This window comes from Grampus griseus, assembly GCF_964374135.1.
Source record: "Grampus griseus genome assembly, chromosome: 3".
Lineage (NCBI taxonomy): Eukaryota > Metazoa > Chordata > Mammalia > Artiodactyla > Delphinidae > Grampus > Grampus griseus.
The window spans coordinates 63,905,972-63,919,546 of record NC_139019.1 but is presented as its reverse complement, the minus strand read 5'-3'; the positions used below and the strand labels follow the sequence as shown (position 1 = coordinate 63,919,546).

The following is a 13,575-nucleotide window of genomic DNA, read 5'->3' as shown; positions in this document are numbered from 1 at the left end:
ATCATGGACCAACTGCTAAACCCCAAAGCCAAATCTGGTTCTTCTCACACAGTTTACAGCGACAGAATATACAGTCCAGAACCCAGTTATCAGTTATGGGCACAGTGCTTGCCTTTGAGAGGTGAGTCTTACATATAATTGTGCAGGATAAGACCACGGCTGAACTTACCAGTTGAATTATATCCTCCAGTTTTAGGTGGATGTCATCTTGATCATCTTGTGAAAGGGCCCTAAAAAAAAGTCAAAATACCCTCCATGAAAAGAAAATAGACATCCCAGAAATGAAATGACAAAATGCAGTTCAGTTTTCCCTGGGTGGAAGTTGGAGGGCTCCGGTCTGCGAGGCTGTGGAGACGTGAATTGAAGACAGAGGGTCAAGGAAACAGGAGGACACACATGTTAAAGGCAGAGGAGGATCATCAAGAGACCTGACTTATAACACAGAGCCAAGCTGTTACACACAAGTTGTAAATAAAACACCCACTGTGAAAGTGAAGCAGAGGGTAAGGTGGTGCTTTGCGTTACTGAGCGGATCTATGCCACGAATCTGGGTGCCTTGCGTTGCTATCAGTCAGGGTTTCTAACAGGCCTAAGTGTCCAATCCACAATCCTCCAGCCCCTACCCTGGCCCCTCCCTGCTGATGCTGAGGCAGAAGATGCAGGCATAGGTAGACCAGAAGCTCAGGGGGGTTCCTGGGTAGCAAGAGTTCAAACAATACCAGGTAAAAAGCCAGCAGGTGAACTCTTCCCCTTTGCTTCCCAGATGGGCTTTCCTGAGACACATTTGGTACTGTATCCCCACATGTGGTGTTATTCAGCTCTCAGTAAATATATTTTTTGATCAGTGACAAATGAGTAACTGAATACATAAGTTAAGGTGGGTGCTGGTTCCAGAGTGACAGTGATACTTTCAAGTCCAAGAGAAGTTCAGGGTCCAGGAAAATTAACCTGATTATATAACTTGCCATCTGGACCAAACACTTCAAGTGTCCTAAAATGAAGGCATAATCACATATTAAAAGTATTAAAATATTTAAACAGTGCCCAATCATGTAGCCTGTCTGCTGGAGGACACTAGTTTTAAAAAGCAACAATGATGTGATGTTCTATTGTGTTCTGAGTTGATAAAAACAAAACTATCACCCTCGAAAATACAAAATCAACTGAGGAGGGTAATTGTATGCTCATTACATGCCAGGCATGTGCTAAACATCTGACACACACTCTCTCCTATATCATAAAAAATCCCTATAAAGTAAGCATTATTATCTCCATTTTATAGATGAGGAAATAAAAGCTCAAAGAAATGGACTAACTGGCCCAGGGTTCGGTCCAGTTTGCTTTCCTGTTGCTCTTGCTTGTCATGAGCAGGCTTATGAAAGGCACTACTTCAAAGGTTCAGCATAGAACACACACCAGAAAAGGTCAATTCCTTTTCCTCCATCTTCCTTCTCTCTAACAAAAGTTCTTGGCTGTTTACCCGGGAGCAGAATCCTTCTAGATCACAGGAATGGCAATCCTCTTGTCTGCAATTAGCCGTATCATTTGTGAGAAGAAAAAGTCACCATATGCTAAAGGGAAGATTAAGGTGAGGAAAAAATAAGTAAACATAACTCTTTCTCCAAAGACTGTTACATCACACTTAAGGGTTAGACACAGGGGAAAAGTGACTCTTTCCCAAAGCGCATGTCATCCTTTCTACGGTAGCCTGTGTTCTTGGAGAGAGATCAGTGGCCTTATAACTCTGTGTACCCGTGGAAAAGATCCTTTTTATGAGGCTGGGCAATATTCTTAGCTTGGAAAGAAATGGTCCAGAAGTTATTTCGCTTCTATCAAATGTTTCTCTCCTCAACGATCTTACGCTAATGTTCCAAGATACATCTGGTCCCATTCAGTTACCTCACATTTCTCTCTTCAAAAGAGTCTGCCCTGTAAATCAAAAGAAATGCTATCTCTTTCGAAAATGTCCCCTTAGAACAAAAGTTCTTAATCCTAGAGTATCACTAAATAATCTCTAGAGGTCCACAAACTTTTAAAAATGATATGCAAATGTTTGCATATATTCATATGTTCATTTTTCTGAGAGGAGACTGCTTCCATCATATTCTTTTGGGGAATCCATGACCCCCAACAAGGTTAAAAATAACTATAGAAATGTACACTCTGCCATAAAATGGCATGTGACATTCTGTAAAATATAAAAGATTTTCAGTATTATTATTAAGGAACCAGCTCCAGAATTTGATGCCCACCCATGAATTCATTAGTGATGGCAAGTCGAATTCTTTTTTCTTTTTTTTTTTATGCTTATAGTTACAGTTTTATTCTAAAGGATATAACTCGGGAACAGCCAAGTAAAAGGAAGAGATGCATAGGGCAAGTCGAATTCTTAAGGTAGATGTGACCCGAGGAAATAGCTCAGAACAATATAGAGATGTGTTTAATAAATGAGGATGATCCAGCTGTCAAAAAAACACTTCGCACCAAAATTAAAAGTGATTAGAAAGTAAAAAACTAAATTGATGACTAATTATCTTTGAAGGCCTTTTCAAGCCAGGAAAGGAGGTGAACAAAATCCACCTAGTAAGAGAGGTAGGCCCCTGACTCCAAGTAAGAGTAGGGGCAAGACGTCATTTTGGTGTAAAAGTTCTAATGGGTCTGAACGAAATAAATGCTACGCCTAAACACCGACATGTCAAATATTCTTGACCTGTAACATGTAAACATCCACAGTGAGTACCTCAGCTGGATGTATCAAGTACCTTAGCTTGATACAATCGCCTGGATTTCCTTTGATTCTGGTCAACTGATTCGATTAAACCAAGCAAAACATTTATCCTGGCCTGTTCATTTGAATACCTGGTTTATTGTATGAAGCAATTTGAAGAAAGTAGTTTTTCTTCTACAAAAAAAAAGGAGTCTAATGCTGCTTGGGGCTGTGTGAGGTTTGTGGGTCCCCTTTTCATGACTGAACCCACTCCAGTTGACCATCCAAGAGGTCAATCATTGTTTCTTTTCATTCTATGGCATGTTAGTTGTCTACAAAAAACACTATACTGCATAGATTCAGAAGCCAGCTGGTCAGACAACGTTGGAGGGTCGTGGTATTTTAGGAATATAAAAATCTTGAGCAGAGGTTTTTATTCACAAACAGGGCCACAAAATACCTATGCTAATTAAACTTCTTCAGCATAAAGTAATCCCTGTGACACTGTGTAAGGAGGGGATGATTCATCATAGAAAGCTTTCACTTTACTGCATTAATGTATTATGTGTTTAAATATATGTGTCATGTTTATATCTCACGGTTATATGACTTGAATGCATCTAAATCTTTAACATCGGGACTATTTTTTTTTTTTTTTTTAACCTCTCACAATCCTAACTTGTATTCGAAGGGAGGTGTGTTCAGAAACGTTCCCTTCAGATGTGAAGGCCTCTCTAACCCTGGTCCAGTTCCAACAGAGGATGGATTTGCTTCTAGTCTTCTGACTACCTTAGAGTTTGATGAATACTCCAGGATCCTGGGTTTTCCCCACATGTATCACTCATTATGATCAATTTACTATTTATGCACTTATAATGCAATACCAGATTAAAAACTTGAAAGGAAACGGGATTATGCAAATTCTATAACTAGAGAATTTCCCCTTCAAGTGTAGATATCATGTAGTCTTAAAAACAGAGCCAAGAGCAACTGGCCTCTGTCCTCGAATGGGCCACTTGCTTGCTACTGTGACGGGCTGGCCTGGGCCCATGGCATGGCCTGCCTCAGACTCTTCTCCTCCCCACCTTGTGAATGGTTTAATCTCATGTTTCTTCTGGGACCTGCCAGACCACCTCTTCCTTCCCATGCTTTCTCAAGCATGACTTTCCTTCCTGCTGGGCTTACTGGAGCCCATTGCTACATATGCTCTGGTACTTTTTTTTTAAAAAAAATCAGATGTCCATGAATGCATGGAAATGTTTAATACTAAATTCTCTTGGTTTCAGCTGAAAATAATTCCCTGTTTGTTTTCAAATTAAGAAATGAACTAACAGGAAAATCTTTATAATTTTCAGGTTGTTAAATAATCCTTTTTATTTCTGTTTCTTTCTCATATACCCCATGATTTCTTTTTTTTTCATGAAGAGATTTCATGAATGATAACATTCCTTCAGTTGATGGTTCTGTCTAGGTCTTACTTCCTACTCTACTTTCTAATCATTTTGACATGATTTTTAAAAACACACATTTCATACATATAAACATAAGTATCGGATATGTAAAGTTATCAACCCCCCTAAAAACTAATACACGATTTATTCCTCCTATAAACACAATCTCATGTGCTGGGATAGGGACCCTCATACATAGTGCAAGTGGAATGAATGACTTGGTTGGAGAAATTCAATCAAATATCAGTTGTCTTCTTGTACCAGGGGGTATTTTTTGTTTGTTTTGTTTTGTTTTCCACAAATCTATTCACTGGCTTGTTGGGAAGATAAGTTAGTGCCCCAGGGACTCAGCTGATTCAAACTGTGACTCAGGGTCTGGCTGTCTGCTCAGCTGGTGGGCTGGTGACCCCACCGGTATCTGTCAGCTTTAGTTGACATGTTCAGGGCTAAACAAAGCCTTGGTTTTGTTTTGGCTTCATGGGAAGAAAGATGGTGAGAGATGGGAGAATAGGTGGGATAGTGTAACATCTATTCCCTGCTTGGCTCTGCAGGTGGCTTTCGAATTCTTATGGTGGAACCAGGTAAGATGTGAAAAGAGCTGTTTTCACGAGAGAGAGACTCTGGGTTGAGTGAGGCTGCTCTGAGACCCAGGTGGCACAGGGACAGGGCAGGTGGCATCTTTCTCAGCTTTTTGATAAGGAAATGGTGGCTTCACAAGACTGCCAGGCAGCATTCTCCACAGAAGCCGTGCTGGCACTGAAAGGTCTCTCCCTCAAGTAGCCTCAGGGTGGTGAGCTTGAATAAAGACGCTGAGGCAGGAAAATGACTGGGTTCATTCCTGAGCACATATTTCTTGAGACTTTCAGAATACTTGGAAGACTCTGCAAGGGACTAGAATTCTGTGTGGGCAGCTAAGGGGCACCCACCAGTGGAATTGCTTTTTGATTTGTTTTTTATTTCTTTTTTTTCTTTTACAATATAGCAGTAAGTGGGTTATGACTATGGGGGTTTCTTTGGTAAGAATTTTATTGAGATATAATTCACATACCAAACAATCCACCCATTTAAAGTGTGTATATATATATATATATATATTTTTTTTTTTTTACTATTTTAATACTGGAGTATAATTGCTTCACAATACCGTGTTAGTTTCTGTTGCACAACAAAGTGAATCAGCCATATGCATACACATGTCCCCATATCCCCTCCCTCTTGAGCCTCCCTCCCACCCTCCCTATCCCATCCCTCTAGGTCATCACAAAGCACCGAGCTGATCTCCCTGTGCTATGCTGCTGCTTCCCACCAGCCAACTATTTTACATTTGGTAGTGTATATATGTCGACACTAGTCTCACTTCGCCCCAGCTTCGCCCTCCCACCCCATGTCCTCAAGTCTATTCTCTATGTCTACCTCTTTATTCTCACTCTGCAACTAGGTTCATCAGAACCTTTTTTTTTTTTTTAGATTCCATATATATGCGTTAGCATACGGTATTTGTTTTTCTCTTTGTGACTTACTTCACTCAGTATGACAGACTCTAGGTCCATCCACCTCACTACAAATAACTCAATTTTGTTTCTTTTTATGGCTGATTAATATTCCATTGTATATATGTGTCACATCTTCTTTATTCATTCATCTGTCAATGGATATTTAGGTTGCTTCCATGTCCTGGCTATTGTAAATAAGAGCTGCAATGAACATTGTGGGACATGTCTCTTTTTGAATTATGGTTTTCTCAGGGTATATGCCCAGTAGTGGGATTCCTGGGTCATATGGTAGTTCTATTTTTAGTTTTTAAAGGAAGCTCCATACTGTTTTCCATAGTGGTTATATCAATTTACATTCCCATCAACAGTGCAGGAGGGTTCCCTTTTCACCACTCCCTTTCCAGCATTTATTGTTTCTAGCTTTTTTGATAATGTCCATTCTGACCAGTGTGAGGTGATACCTCATTGTAGTTCTGATTCGCATTTCTCTAATAATTAGTGATGTTGAACATCTTTTCATGTGCCTCTTGCCCATCTGTATGTCTTCCTTGGTGAAATGTCTATTTAGGTCTTCTGTCCATTTATTAACTGGATTGTTTGCTTTTTTGATATTGAGCTCCATGAGCTGTTTGTATATTTTGGAGATTAATCCTTTGTCTGTTGTTTCATTTGCAAATATTTTCTGCCATTCTGAGGGCTGTCTTTTTGTCTTGTTTATGGTTTCCTTTGCTGTGCAAAAGCTTTTAAGTTTAGTTAAGTCTCATTTGTTTATTTTTGTTTTTATTTCTGTTACTCTAGGAAGTGGGTCAAAAAAGATCTTGCTGTGATTTATGTCAAAGAGTGTTTTTTCTGTTTTCCTCTAAAAGTTTTATAGTGTCTGGTCTTACATTTAAGTCTTTAATCGATATGGAGTTTAGTTTTGTGTATGGTGTTAGGTAGTATTCTAATTTCATTCTCTTACATATAGCTGTCCAGTTTTCCCAGAACTACTTATTGAAGAGGCTGCCTTTTCTCCATTGTATGGTCTTGCCTCCTTTGTTGTAAATTAGGTGCCCACATGTGAGTGGGTTTATCTCTGGGCATTCTATCCTGTACCACTGATTCTATATTTATGTTTTTGTGCCAGTACCATGCTGTCTTGATTACTGTAGCTTTGTGGTATAGTTTGAAGTCGGGGAGCCTGATTCCTCCAACTCTGTTTTTCTTTCTCAAGATTGCTTTGGCTATTCGCGGTCTTTTGTGTTTCCATACAAATTGTAAGATTTTTTGTTCTAATTCTGTGAAGAATGCCATTGGTAGTTTGATAGGGATTGCATTGAATCTGTAGATTGCTTTGGGTAGTATAGTCATTTTCACAATATTGATTCTTCCAATCCAAGAACATGGTATGTTTCTCCATCTGTTTATGTAATCTTTGACTTCTTTCATCAGTGTTTTATAGTTTTCTGAGTACAAGTCTTTTGACTCCTTAGGCTTGTTTATTCCTAGGTATTTTATTCTTTTTTTTTTTTTTTTTTTTGCGTTACGCAGGCCTCTCACTGTTGTGGCCTCTCCCGCTGTGGAGCACAGGCTCCGGACGCGCAGGCTGTGGCCATGGCTCACGGGTCCAGCCGCTCTGTGCCATATAGGATCTTCCTGGACTGGGGCACGAACCCACATCCCCTGCATCGGCAGGCAGACTCTCAGCCACTGCGCCACCAGGGAAGCCCGGTATTTTATTCTTTTTGTTGCAATGGTAAATGAGAGTGTTTCCTTAATTTCTCTTTCTGATTTTTAATTGTTGGTGTATAGGAATGCCAGAGATTTCTGTGCATTAATTTTGTATCCTGCAACCTTACCAAATTCATTGATTAGTTCTAGTAGTTTTCGAGTGGCATCTTTAGGATTTTCTATGTCTAGTATCATGTCATTGGCAAACAGTGACAGTTTTACTTCTTCTTTTCCGATTTGTATTCCTTTTATTTCTTTTTCTTCTCTGATTGCTGCGGCTAGGACTTCCAAAACTATGTTGAATAAGACTGGCGAGAGTGGACATCCTTGTCTTGTTCCTGACCTTAGAGGAAATGCTTTCAGTTTTTCACCATTGAGTATGATGCTTGCTGTGGGTCTGTCATATATGGCCTTTATTATGTTGAGGTAGGCTCCCTCTATGCCCATTTTCTGCAGTTTTTATCATAAATCGGTGTTGAATTTTGTCAGAAGCTTTTTCTGCATCTACTGAGATGATCATATGGTTTTTATTCCTTAATTTGTTAATGTGGTGTATCACATTGATTGATTTGCATATACTGAAGAATCCTTGCATCCCTGGGATAAATCCTACTTGATCATGGTGTATGATCCTTTTAATGTGTTGTTGGATTCTGTTTGCTAGTGTTGTTGGATTCTGTTTGCTAGTATTTTGTTCAGGATTCTTGCATCTATGTTCATCAGTGATACTAGTCTATAATTTTCTTTTTTTGTGATATCTTTTTCTGGTTTTGGTATCAGGGTGATGGTGGCTTCGTAGAATGAATTTGGGAGTGTTTCTCCCTCTGCAATTTTTTGGAAGAGTTTGAGAAGGATGGGTGTTAGCTCTTTTCTAAATGTTTGATAGAATTTGCCTGTGAAGCCATCTGGTCCTGGACTTCTGTTTGTTGGGAGATTTTTTTTTTTTTTTTTTTTGCGGTATGCGGGCCTCTCATTGTTGTGGCCTCTCCCGTTGCGGAGCACAGGCTCCGGACGCGCAGGCTCAGTGGCCATGGCTCACAGGCCTAGCCGCTCCACAACATGTGGGATCTTCCCGGACTGGGGCACAAACCCGTGTCCCCTGCATCAGCAGGCGGACTCTCCACCACTGCGCCACCAGGGAAGCCCTGTTGGAAGATTTTTAATTATGGTTTCAATTTTATTACTTGAGATAGGTCTGTTTATATTTTCTAATTCTTCCTGGTTCAGTCTTGGAAAATTGTGCCTATCCAAGAATTTGTCCATTTCTTCATGGTTGTCCATTTTATTGGCATATAGTTGGTTTGTAGTTGTCTCTTATAAACCTTTGTATTTCTGCAGTGTCAGTTGTGATTTCTCCTTTTTCATTTCCAAACTTATTGATTTGCATCCTCTCCCTTTTTTTCTTGATGAGTCTGGCTAAGGGTTTATCAATTTTGTTTATCTTCTCAAAGAACCAGCTTTTAGTTTTATTGATCTTTGTTATTGTTTTCTTTGTTTCTATTTCATTTATTTCTGCTCTGATCTTTATGATTTCTTTCTTTCTACTGACTTTGGATTTTCTTTGTTCCTTTCTCTAGTTGTTTTAAGTGTAGGGTTAGATTGTTTATTTGAGATTTTTCTTGAGGTGAGATTGAATTGCTATAAACTTCCCTCTTAGAACTGCTTTTGCTGCATCTCATAGGTTTTGGGTCATTGTGTTTTTGTTGTCATTTGTTTCTATGTATTTTTTTATTTCTTCTTTGATTTCTTCAGTGATCTCTTGGTTATTTAGTAGCACACTGTTTAGCCTCCATGTATTTGTGTTTTCTACAGGTTTTTTTCCTGTAATTGATTTCCAATCCCACAGCATTGTGGTCAGAAAATATACTTGATATGATTTCAATTTTCTTAAGTGTACTGAGGTTGATTTGTCCCAAGATGTGATCTATCCTGGAGAATGTTCTGTGGCACTTGAGAAGAAAGTGTATTCTGCCACTTTGGGGTGGAATGTTCTACAAATATCAATTATATCTATCTGTTTTATTGTGTCATTTAAAGTTTGTGTTTCCTTATCTATTTTCTGTTTGGATGATCTGTGCATTGGTGTAAGTGGGGTGTTAAAGTCTCCTACTATGATTGTGTTACTGTCAATTTCTCCTTTCATGGTTGTTAGCATTTGCCTTAGGTATTTAGATGCTCCTATGTTGGGTGCATAAACATTTATAATTGTTATATCTTCTTCTTGGATTGATCCTTTGATCATTATGTAGTGTCCCTCCTTATCTCTTGTAGCAGTCTTTATTTTAAAGTCTATTTTATCTGATACAAGTATTGCTACTCCAGCTTTCTGTTGATTTCCATTTGCATGGAATTTCTTTTTCCATCCCTTCACTTTCAGTCTGTATGTGTCCCTAGGTCTGAAGTGGGTCTCTTGTAGACAGCATATATGTGGGTCTTGTTTCTGTATCCATTCAGCCATTTGTGTCTTTTGGTTGGGGCATTTAATCCATTCACATGCAAGGTTATTATCGATATGTATGTTCCCATTATCATTTTCTTAATTGTTTTGGGTTTGTTTTTGTGAGTCTTTTTCTTCTCTTGTGTTTCCCGTTTAGAGAAGTTTCTTTAGCATTGGTTGTAAAGCTGGTTTGGTGGTGCTGAATTCTCTTAGTTTTTGCTTGTCTGAAAAGTTTTTGACTTCTCCATTGAATCTGAATGAGATCCTTGCTGGGTAATCTTGGTTGTAGCTTTTTTTGTTTCATCACTTTAAGTATATCCTGCCACTGCCTACTGGCCTGCAGAGTTTCCACTGAAAAATCAGCTGATAACCTTATGGGGATTCCTTTGTATGTTATTTTTTGTTTTTCCCTTGCTGCTTTTAATATTTTTTCTTTGAATTTAATTTTTGTTAGTTTGATTAATATGTGCCTTGGTGTGTTATTCCTAGGGTTTATCCTGTATGGGACTCTCTGTGCCTCCTGGACTTGGGTGACTATTTCCTTTCCCATGTTAGGGAAGTTTTCAACTATAATCTCTTCAAGTATCTTCTCAGACCCCTTTTTTTTTTTCTCTTCTTCTTCTGGGACCCCTATAATTTGAATGTTGGTGTGTTTAGTGTTGTCCCAGAGGTCTCTGAGATTGTCTTCAATTCTTTTCATTCTTTTTTCTTTATCCTGCTCCTTGGCAGTTATTTCCACCATTTTGTCTTCCAGCTCACTTATTTGTTCTTCTGCCTCAGTTATTCTGTTATTGATTCCTTCTAGTCTGTTTTTCATTTCAGTTATTATGTTGTTCATCTCCGTTTGTTTGTTCTTTAGTTCTTCTAGATCTTTGTTAAACATTTCTTGCATTTTCTCAATCCGTGCTTCCATTCTAATTCTGAAATTCTGGATCAACTTTACTATCATTACTCTGAATTCTTTTTCAGGTAGATTGCCTGTTTCCTCTTCATTTATTTACCTTGCTCCTTCATCTGTGACATATTTTTTTGCTGTCTCTTTTTTTCTTTTTTTTATGAGTTGGATTGTGTTCCTGTCTTACTGATTGTTTGGCCTGAGGCTTCCAACACTGGAGTTTGTAGGCTCTTGGGTAGAGCCGGGTCTTGGTGCTGAGATGAGGACCTCCATGAGACCTCACTCCGATGAATAGTCCCTGGGGTCTGAGGTTCTCTGTTAGTCCAGTGGTTTGGACTCGGATTAAAGTATATATTTGAATGATTTTTAAATTGCATTCACTTGTTTATTTAATATTGTTGTGCAATATTAAATTAGTTTTTTGTAACTGAAGTGTAGTTGATTTACAATATTGTGTTAGTTTCAGGAGTATAGCATAGTGATTCAATATTTTGCCAGATTATAATCCATTATAGCTTTTTATCATGTTTTTTATCATGTTATTATCATGTCTTTTCTATAGACAAGGTAATGAAGCCTAAGGAAAGTTGAGTTTGACAAAGATGTAGCCTGGTTTTACTTGGGCTGTATTGGCTTGATGGCAGAAACTATTTTTCCCAAGAGCTACTGTCAGTGCTTTCTAATAATAATAATAACAATGCCTGTAGCAGTAATATGAGTACTAATTATGTTTCAGGCATTGTGTTAGCCTCTTTACACATATTATATCATGTGATTTTCACAACAACCCAGTGAGGAAGGTATCGATAGCTCCACTTTATAAACGAGGAAAATGAGGTTGAGATTGATTAAGAAACTTGACAGCTATTAGTGGCTGAGCGAAGATTTAAACCTGTGACATCCTGCAAAAGTTAGAATCAGACTCTGCTAGGTGTTACACTCCCAGGCTGTATCATCTACTACAATTTCCATTCCTTATCAGTCTTACACTTCTAATTCTCAGGTCACTTAATCAGCAAAAATAATTTGTACATCTTAAGCCTGATGAATAATAAAGACCTGAGATGGTAAGTAATTTTCATCTGAAGTAGTAGTGCCATCAGCTGAGTTCTGAGCTCACCTGCGGGTGCAGGAAGAAAGTGCTCAGGATTGATTGGTGATATCTGGCATGGGTGCTGTGATGGGACAGGCAACATGAGGGCCTCAGACTGGCCAATCCTGACAGTCTTTCCCAGTCTGAGCCCCACGCCACTCCCATTTCCCTGCCAGCTATTTAGTCAAACGTCCCTAGGGGCACACACTTTCAGAACCTAGCTTTTAATTATCAATGTTTTAAATACAAGGAGGATAATCAACTGTTCACATGGAGAAAAGAGGAACAGCAATCACTCACAGATATGACCACTCATCCACCGATATCAGGCTTTATCTGAAGATGTATTTCGAATTTTAAAATCTGAAAATAAACATAGTAACTGAGCCCCTAAGCTCACTTAGATGTTTCATAGGATGGAAAAAGTGACAGAGGCTCTTAATAGTTTCCTAGGGTTGCCCTAAACAAGTACAACAAACTACGTGGCTTGAAACAATAGAAATTCATTGTCTCAGAGTTCTAGAGGCTTGAAGTCCAAAGTCAAGGTGTCCACAGGGCCATGCTCTCTCTGAAACCTGGAGAGGAATCCTTCCTTGCCTTTTCCCAGCTTTTGGTGGTTTGCCAGCCAATTCCTGGCATTCCTTGGCTTGCAGCTGCATCACTCCAATCTCTGCTCCATCTTCACATGGCCTTCTCTCTGTGTCTCCCCCTGTCTTCCCACGGGCATCTTCTTATAAGGACACCACTCATATTGGATTAGGTGCCTGCCTGCCTCCAGTATGACCTCATCTTAACTAAGTACATCTGCAATAGCCCTATTTCCACATAAGGTCATATTCTCAGGTACTGAGGGTTAGGACCTCAACATACTTTTGAGGGGGACACAATTCAACCCATAATAGCCCACAGACCAAAGAAGGATCTGGCTATGGGATCTTGAGCTAATGGGACTAAGAATGACTTGTAGTCCGATTGCTAAAATGTTACAGACCAGAATCTTGCATTGCTGCATCAGGGAGGGGGCTCCAAAGGCATGGTGGATTGAGCTAAATTGGACTCCCCTCTACACACAAACATTGTGGATAACGAAGAAATAACAATAGAATTGAGCATAGAAGAAAGGAAGGGGTCTTTCCAGAGGTTGCGAATGAAGAGGGAAGTAGAAATCAGAACGGTGAAGGAGTACCAGGCCCTGGCAGATAGGGGCTGGGCTTTCCACCCCGTGTAGGGACAGACATATAGTGAGGTGGAAAGCTGTAACTGAAATGTCCATACAGAGACATGGATGGCTGCCCTCTTCATGTAAAGTGGACTGGAAAAAATCCACCCATCTGTTCGAGAAGCTATAAGAAAGTTTGTTACCTCCTTGGATGCTTGGTGTAATGACAGACACAAGCAGCCTCTGGTGGGAAACCTGAAGTACAAGACTTTGTCAAACTGAAGTGTGGGGTCCCAATTTATACAACCTACCTGATGTGGAAATCTCCACCTAAGAAGCTGACGGTAAAATTGGTCCAGGACCAGTGAAACAAGCTGAAGAAAACGCATAGCTGCTCTATGACGGCACATCCACAAGCCAGGTGCACGAGACTCCCACAGAAACACTACAACCCCGCTCATAAACATGAACTTGTAATAGACACTTAGAACCCACATGAGAAAAAAACACCTCTGCAATGCCTGCTGGACCTGCCCGAGAGGATCTTCAGGCTTTTGGTTCTACAGTAAACCACCACCTGCCCACACAAACAGGAGCGACTGTACTGCACACAAGTTATGTCACCCAGTC

The 13,575-nt window shown here is 39.6% G+C and overlaps 1 protein-coding gene across 2 annotated transcripts in view; it reads right to left on the bottom strand.

Moving 5' to 3' along the window:
• RASGRF2 (Ras protein specific guanine nucleotide releasing factor 2) overlaps positions 1–13,575 on the bottom strand; it is a gene marked incomplete at both ends in the record, with an annotated part of 226,854 nt that overhangs the window by 15,352 nt on the left and 197,927 nt on the right. For both annotated transcript variants that reach the window (XM_082650502.1, XM_082650503.1), the window contains one exon: positions 170–230. In XM_082650502.1, the coding sequence (XP_082506628.1) occupies positions 170–230 (61 nt within the window). The remainder of the gene's footprint in view (positions 1–169; positions 231–13,575) is intronic.